The 7,698-nt window shown below is 42.6% G+C and overlaps 1 protein-coding gene across 1 annotated transcript; it reads left to right on the top strand.

Annotated features, from left to right (window-relative positions):
- Positions 1–5,137: 5,137 nt before the first annotated feature.
- Positions 5,138–5,710, top strand: LOC138444397 (glycine cleavage system H protein, mitochondrial). The gene has a single exon (XM_069597891.1). It carries the CDS (start codon positions 5,155–5,157, stop codon positions 5,674–5,676), a length of 522 nt encoding a protein of 173 aa, XP_069453992.1. The 5' UTR covers positions 5,138–5,154; the 3' UTR covers positions 5,677–5,710.
- The last annotated feature ends 1,988 nt before the right edge of the window (positions 5,711–7,698 follow it).

Below are 7,698 nucleotides of genomic sequence, written 5' to 3'. Positions count from 1 at the left end.
GTTTGAACCACTTTAAGGTATTACTCCTTCAAAAACAAAATAAATAATCGTTAAATGTGTCCATGCAACCAAAAAACTGGGAAACACTTGGATGTATGACAGAAACTGCTCATATCCATATTATATAAAGAGATTTTTTTAATGAACATCTTAGAAAACTAAAGGCTATAAACAGATGATTTTTTTATGTCAATAGAAATATTTTTTAACAGTTAATCTTAGCAAACAAATGCAAATAAAACATCACATTTTAAAATCCTCCATGTTGGACAAAGATTTTTACAGCAAAACTAATGCAACATTGTTAATCAACTATCAATATATTCCAATTAAAAAAATAAGCAGCAAGGGAAAATATAAAAATAAAATAATAATACCCAATGCAGTATTAATTAGTGCAAGGGCAGAGACACAAACCCCCATTCTTGATGGGTGTCAGTTGGTACAAGAAAGGCAATTCAGCAGCTAATGTGTGTCAAAAGCCTCAAAATTACTTATAATCTTTGACAAAGTAATTCCACATCCGAGAAAGACTTCTGTGATAATCACCTTTGTCAGAACAAAGGCGCAGACCGCCATTCCCGCAGTATGGTGCAGTCCAGTCAGAGGGCGAGTGTGCTGTAGGGAGTCCCTAGGCGGATAGATCCCTGGTGAAGGCAGAGAACACCCAGGGCGGCCGATCAGGGCTCTTCAAGTTCTGTTGAATCAGCAGCTGGAAACCTGGAAGCCTGTGCTCTGCTGCCATCTAGTGGTTCTCAGGTAACAGCACCCAGCCGGGGAGGAAAAATGTCTCAATCAAGTAACTTAGAGCCAAGGGGCCCTCTCCTTTAGGCTGTTTGTTTTTAGCGGCTTGTGGAATCTTAGTTCCCCAACCAGGGACTGAATTCGCTTTCACGGCAGTGAAAGCGCCAAGTTTTAAACACTGGACTGCCAGGAATTTCCCCTCTTATCTGTTTTTATTTAACAAACACTAGTAAAGCGTTTCGGCTAATCCTTGGTGGCCCAGTGGTAAAGAATCCGCCTGCCAGTGCAGGAGACACAAGGGACGCAAGTTCAATCCCCGGGTCAGGAATATCCCCTGGAGAAGGAAATGGCAACCCTCTCCAGTATTCTTGCCAAGGAAATCCCAAGACAGAAGGGGGCTACAGTACATGGGGTCACAAAGAGTCGGACACGACTTAGCGACTAAAATAAACAGTAAAGCATTCACTGTGTTCTAGGCATTGTGTCAGCACTTACAAGCGCTCCCTCGTAATTCTCGTAACAGTCCTATGAAATAGGTACTTTCATCATCCTCATTTCATAGATGAGGTAACTGAAGAACAGAGAGATTAGGTTACTTGGCCAAGGACACACAGTGGCTAAGCTCAGGATTAGAACATCTTGTTGGTAGCAGGGTCTGTGCTCTGAACCCCTTCCACTGTAAGGATCAAAGGTCTGTGTGATACTAATAACCCTCAGAGAGAACATCATAGGACACACTGCAGCTGCTACCTTCCCCCTCCCCTTAGCTCATCTCTCCCAAGCAAGTTCACACAAGGACTGAGTTCACCTCTGTAGGCCACCTAACCTGAACCAAAGACATCCACTGGCCCAAGCAAGATCCAGCGGGTTTTTAAATTTTATTAACAAAATATTCCATATATTTAGATGTAAAAAATTAAATAACAGGGCTTCCCCAGTGCCTCAGCAGTGAAGAATCTGCCTGCCAACCCAGGAGACACCAGTTTGATCCCTGATCCAGGAAGATTCCACATGCCTTGGAGCAAGTAAGCCCCATGCACCATGACTGTTGAGCCTGTGCCCTAGAGCACGTGCTCTAGAAGAGAAGCTACTGCACCCAGAAGCCCACGCACCACAACTAGAGAGAAGCCTCTGCTCTCTGCAACTAGAGAAAAGTCCTCACAGCAACGGAGACCCAGCAGAGCCAAAATTAACAAAAATTCAAGAAAAAACAGTAACATACACTCAGCACCCACCTGCAGCTTAAAATATAGTGTTTCTAGCAGTTCTGCGCCAGTGATGAGGCTCACTCCTTACAGTTCACTGACTTATTTACTGTCGTTGTATTTAACATGGGACGGTTACCAACTGGGCCATGAATGTAAGGCCACGGTTACAGCAATCCTTCCCCTTCCTAACAAAGTCCCCCCCCCCCCCCCAATTACAGTTAATTATATCCTGCTGGAGATGTCTGCAGTTTGGGTCACATAGCAGTCGCTTCAGGTGGAGCTGAGAAAGCTTCTGATTGTTTGTTACAGTCTAAGTAGATAGTGACTTCCAGTCATAGATGGCTGTGGCTCCAAGATCTTAAAGGAATGGGAAGCTCAAGGGCTCAGCTAGCATGAATTAGAGACCAGGGTTATTGACTACTATTGTCAGGTCCATGGAATGTCAGGTTCATGAAAGTCCTGGAGCCATTTGCAAAGTTTTCAGTGTGTGCCTTTTCCCTCTAGGGAAAGGGTCTATTCCATATGTTTTATAAGATTTTTAAAGAAGTCTGAGCCCTTCCAAAAAGATTAAGAGTCATCCTTACAGATCAAGGGTTAACAAATGGCCCACAGGCCAAATCCAGTTCAGTGCTTGTTTTTGCCCAACACAGAAGCTAGGGGTTTTTTATTTTTAGGGTTTATTTTTGTAGGTCTTTTCCTTTTCTTGTGCTTCCTGCCTAAAGAAAAGTTCCTTTAGCATTTGTTGTAAAACTGGTTTAGTGGTGCTGAATTCTCTTGACTTTGCTTGTCTGGAAAGCTTTTGATTTCCCCATCAAATCTGAACGAGAGTCTTGCTGGGTAGAGTTATTCTTGGTTGTAGATTCTTCCCTTTCATCACTTGGAATATATTGTGCCATTCTTTTCTGGCTTGTAGAGTTTCTGTTGAGAAATCAGCTGATTTAAAAAATATATATTTTTAAATGGTTAAAAAAATCAAAAGAATATTTCATGACATGGAAATTAAAAGAACTTCAATGTGTCCACAGATAAAATTTATTGGAACACAGCTACACTCATTCATTTACATAGTACTGGCTGCTTTTGTGCTAGAAAAGCAGAGTTGAATCCTTGCAACAGAGAGGCGACACCTAAAAATTTACTATCTGGCCCTTTTCTGAAAGAATTTGCTGACTTTGCCAGAGATGTGACTGGACAACTCATCTTGTGAATTTATGGACCTCTATTTTTCACTTGCGGGCACAGGAGGGCCAAGAGGAGCTACTCCACATTCAAGGTCAAGAGGGGCGGCCATGAGGAGATACACCTCATCCAAGGTAAGGAGCAGCGGCTGTGCTTTGCTGTAGCAGCCACGAAGAGATACCCCACGTCCAAGGTAAGAGAAACCCAAGTAAGACAGTGGGTGTTGCGAGAGGGCATCAGAGGACAGACACACTGAAACTATAATCACAGAAAACTAGTCAATCTAATCACATGGACCACAGCCTTGTCTAACTCAATGAAACTAAGCCATGCCTTGTGGGGCCACCCAAGACAGATGGGTCATGGTGGAGAGGTCTGACAGAATGTGGTCCACTGGAGAAGGGAATGGCAAACCACTTCAGTATTCTTGCCTTGAGAACCCCATGAACAGTATGAAAAGGCAAAATGATAGGATACTGAAAGAGGAACTCCCCAGGTCAGTAGGTGCCCAATATGCTGCTGGAGATCAGTGGAAAAATAACTCCAGAAAGAATGAAGAGATGAAGCCAAAGCAAAAACAATACCCAGTTTTGGATGTGACTTGTGATGGAAGCAAGGTCTGATGCTGTAAAGAGCAATATTGCATAGGAACCTGGAATATCAGGTCCATGGATCAAGGCAAATTGGAAGTGGTCAAACAGGAGATGGCAAGAGTGAACATGGACATTCTAGGAATCAGTGAACTAAAATGGACTGAAATGGATGAATTTAACTCAGATGACCATTATATCTACTACTGCGGGCAGGAATCCCTTAGAAGAAATGGAGTAGCCCCCATGGTCAACAAAAGAGTCTGAAATGCAGTACTTGGATCCAATCTCAAAAACGACAGAATGATCTCTGTTCATTTCCAAGGCAAACTATTCAATATCACAGTAATCCAAGTCTATGCCCCAACCAGTAATGCTGAAGAAGCTGAAGTTGAATGGTTCTGTGAAGACTTCCAAGACCTTTTAGAACTCACACCCAAAAAAGATGTCCTTTTCATTATAGGGGACTAGAATGCAAAAGTAGGAAGTCAAGAAACACCTGGGGTAACAGGCAAATTTGACCTTGGAATACGAGATGAAGCAGGGCAAAGGCTAATAGAGTTTTGCCAACAGAATGCACTGGTCATAGCAAAAACCCTCTTCCAACAACACAAGAGAAGACTCTACACATGGACATCACCAGATGGTCAACACCGAAATCAGATTGATTATATTCTGTGCAGCCAAAGATGGAGAAGCTCTATACAGTCAGCAAAAACAAGACTGGGAGCTGACTGTGGCTCAGATCACGAACTCCTTATTGCCAAATTCAGACTTAAATTGAAGAAAGTAGGGAGAATCACTAGACCATTCAGGTATGACCTGAAGGGTAATCCCTTACGATTATACAGTGGAAGTGAGAAATAGATTTAAGGGACTAGATCTGATAGATAGAGTGCCTGATGAACTATGGACGAAGGTTCGTGACATTGTACAGGAGACAGGGATCAAGACCATCCCCGTGGAAAAGGAATGCAAAAAAGAAAAATGGCTGTCTGGGGAGGCCTTACAAATGGCTGTCAAAAAAAGAAGCAAAAAGCAAAGGAGAAAAGGAAAGATACAAGCATCTGAGTGCAGAGTTCCAAAGAATAGCAAGGAGAGATAAGAAAGCCTTCCTCAGCGATCAATGCAAAGAAATAGAGGAAAAGAACAGAATGGGAAAGACTAGAGATCTCTTCAAGAAAATTAGAGCTACCAAGGGAATATTTCATCCAAACATGGGCTCAATAAAGGACAGAAATGGTATGGACCTAACAGAAGCAGAAGATATTAAGAAAAGGTGGCAAGAATACACAGAACTGTACACAAAAAGATCTTCACGACCAAGATAATCACAATTGTGTGATCACTCACCTAGAGCCAGACATCCTGGAATGTGAAGTCAAGTGGGCCTTAGAAAGCATCACTACGGGACCCTCTGCACCCGTGCGAACATGGCGCTGCGCGCGGTGCGGAGCGTGCGGGCCGCGGTCGGCAGCCTGCGCGCCATCTCGGCACCCAGCGCGCCCTGCTCGCTGCGGCCCTGGGGACTGCGAGCGGGTGCCGTCCGGGCGCTGCGCACCGGCCCTGCTCTGCTGTCGGTGCGGAAATTCACAGAAAAACACGAATGGGTAACAACAGAAAATGGTGTTGGAACAGTGGGAATCAGCAATTTTGCACAGGAAGCTTTGGGAGATGTTGTTTACTGTAGTCTGCCTGAAGTTGGGACAAAGTTGAACAAACAAGAGGAGTTTGGTGCTTTGGAAAGTGTGAAAGCTGCTAGTGAACTCTATTCTCCTCTATCAGGAGAAGTAACTGAAATTAATAAAGCTCTAGCAGAAAATCCAGGACTTGTCAACAAGTCGTGTTATGAAGATGGTTGGCTGATCAAGATGACATTCAGTAACCCTTCAGAACTAGATGAACTAATGAGTGAAGAAGCATATGAGAAATACATAAAATCTATTGAGGAGTGAAAATGGAACCCCTAAATAAACTACTTTGAAACAACTTAATCTAGCATAGTTGTCTTAAATTAGTGGTGGATAGATATTTAAAAAGCAACTTTTAGCAAAAGAAACTACTTGTAACAATGTTTCCTGAAGAAAATACCGCTTACCTTTCTAATGACTTCAGATAAACATGGTGCATCTTTTCCACAGCATCCTGTGAATTTTAGGCTAGGCTCCAGTTATAATATTCAGAATTCCTGAAATTATCTCTGGTAAAACTAATTACAAAAATTATGTAATTCAAGGATAACATGGTTATCTTAAACCTTATATGACACTGTAACTTGCTTACAGCTATCCTTGGATTTGGGTCAAAATTATCTTCCCACTAGAAATAACTGCCAGTGGAGAAAAGTTTGTTAGTTGTATAGTGTCCAGTGAAGAATATTACTATCTTAATTTTGCAATATACTGTGTTTGCTGGTGCTATTTTTATACAGTGAAGTAACAGCCTTGCACAAGAATAAACAATTTAATAATAAAAAAAAAAAAAAAAGAAAGCATCACTACGAACAAAGCTAGTGGAGGTGACTGAATTCCAGTTGAGTTATTTCAAATCCTGAAAGATGGTGCTGTGGAAGTGCTGCACTCAATATGCCAGCAAATTTGAAAAACTCAGCAGGGGCCACAGGACTGGAAAAGGTCAGTTTTCATTCCAATCCCAAAGAAAAGCAATGCCAAAGAATGCTCAAACTACCACACAATTGCACTCATCTCACACGCTAGTAAAGTAATGCTCAAAATTCTCCAAGCCAGACTTCAGCAATACGTGAACTGTGAACTTCCAGATGTTTAAGCTTGTTTTAGAAAAGGCAGAGGAACCAGAGATCAAATTGCCAACATCTGCTGGATCATAGAAAAGGGAAGAGAGTTCCAGAAAAACATTTCTGCTTTATTGACTATCCCAAAGCCTTTGACTGTGTGGATCACAATAAACTGTGGAAAATTCTGGAGGAGATGGGAATATCAGACCCCCTGACCTGCCTCTTGAGAAATCTGTATGCAGGTCAGGAAGCAACAGTTAGAACTGGACATGGAACAACAGACTGGTTCCAAATAGGAAAAGGAGTACGTCAAGGCTGTATATTGTCACCCTGCTTATTTAACTTATATGCAGAGTACATCATGAGAAACACTGGACTGGAAGAAACACAAGCTAGAATCAAGATTGCCGGGAGAAATATCAATAACCTCAGATATGCAGATGATACCACCCTTATGGCAGAAAGTGAAGAAGAACTAAAGAGCCTCTTGATGAAAGTGAAAGAGGAGAGTGGAAAAGTTGGCTTAAAGCTCAACATTCAGAAAACCAAGATCATGGCATCTGGTCCCGTCACTTCATGGGAAATAGATGGGGAAACAGTGGAAACAGTGGCTGACTTCATTTTTTTAGGCTCCAAAATCACTGCAGATGGTGACTGCAGCCATGAAATTAAAAGACACTTACTCCTTAGAAGGAAAGTTATGACCAACCTAGACAGCATATTAAAAAGCGAGACATTGCTTTGTCAGCAAAGGTCCATCTAGTCAAGGCTATGGTTTTTCCAGTAGTCATGTATGGATGTGAGAGTTGGACTGTGAAGAAAGCTGAGCGCAGAAGAATTGATGCTTTTGAACTGTGGTGTGGGAGAAGACTCTTGAGAGTCCTTTGGACTGCAAAGAGATACAACAGGAGATCAGTCCTGAGTGTTCATTGGAAGGACTGATGTTGAAGCTGAAACTTCAATATTTTGGCCACCTGATGCAAAGAGCTGACTCATTTGCAAAGACCCTGGTGCTAGGAAGGATTGAGGGCAGAAGGAGAAGGGGACGACAGAGGATGAGATGGTTGGACGGCATTACCGACTCAATGAACACAGGTTTGGGTAGACTCCGGCAGTTGGTGACGGATAGGGAGGCCTGGTGTGCTGCGGTTCATGGGGTCGCAAAGAGTCGGACACGACTGAGCGATTGAACTGAAGTGGACATGTTATTGGACTAAATTAA

This window comes from Ovis canadensis, chromosome 7 (genome assembly GCF_042477335.2).
Source record: "Ovis canadensis isolate MfBH-ARS-UI-01 breed Bighorn chromosome 7, ARS-UI_OviCan_v2, whole genome shotgun sequence".
Taxonomy (NCBI): Eukaryota; Metazoa; Chordata; class Mammalia; order Artiodactyla; family Bovidae; genus Ovis; species Ovis canadensis.
This window is presented reverse-complemented; position numbering and strand designations above follow the sequence as displayed.

What these genes read in the sequence shown, in the direction of transcription:
- LOC138444397 (XM_069597891.1), top strand. Translation starts at nt 5,155, where the DNA reads ATGGCGCTGCGCGCGGTGCGGAGCGTGCGGGCCGCGGTCGGCAGCCTG.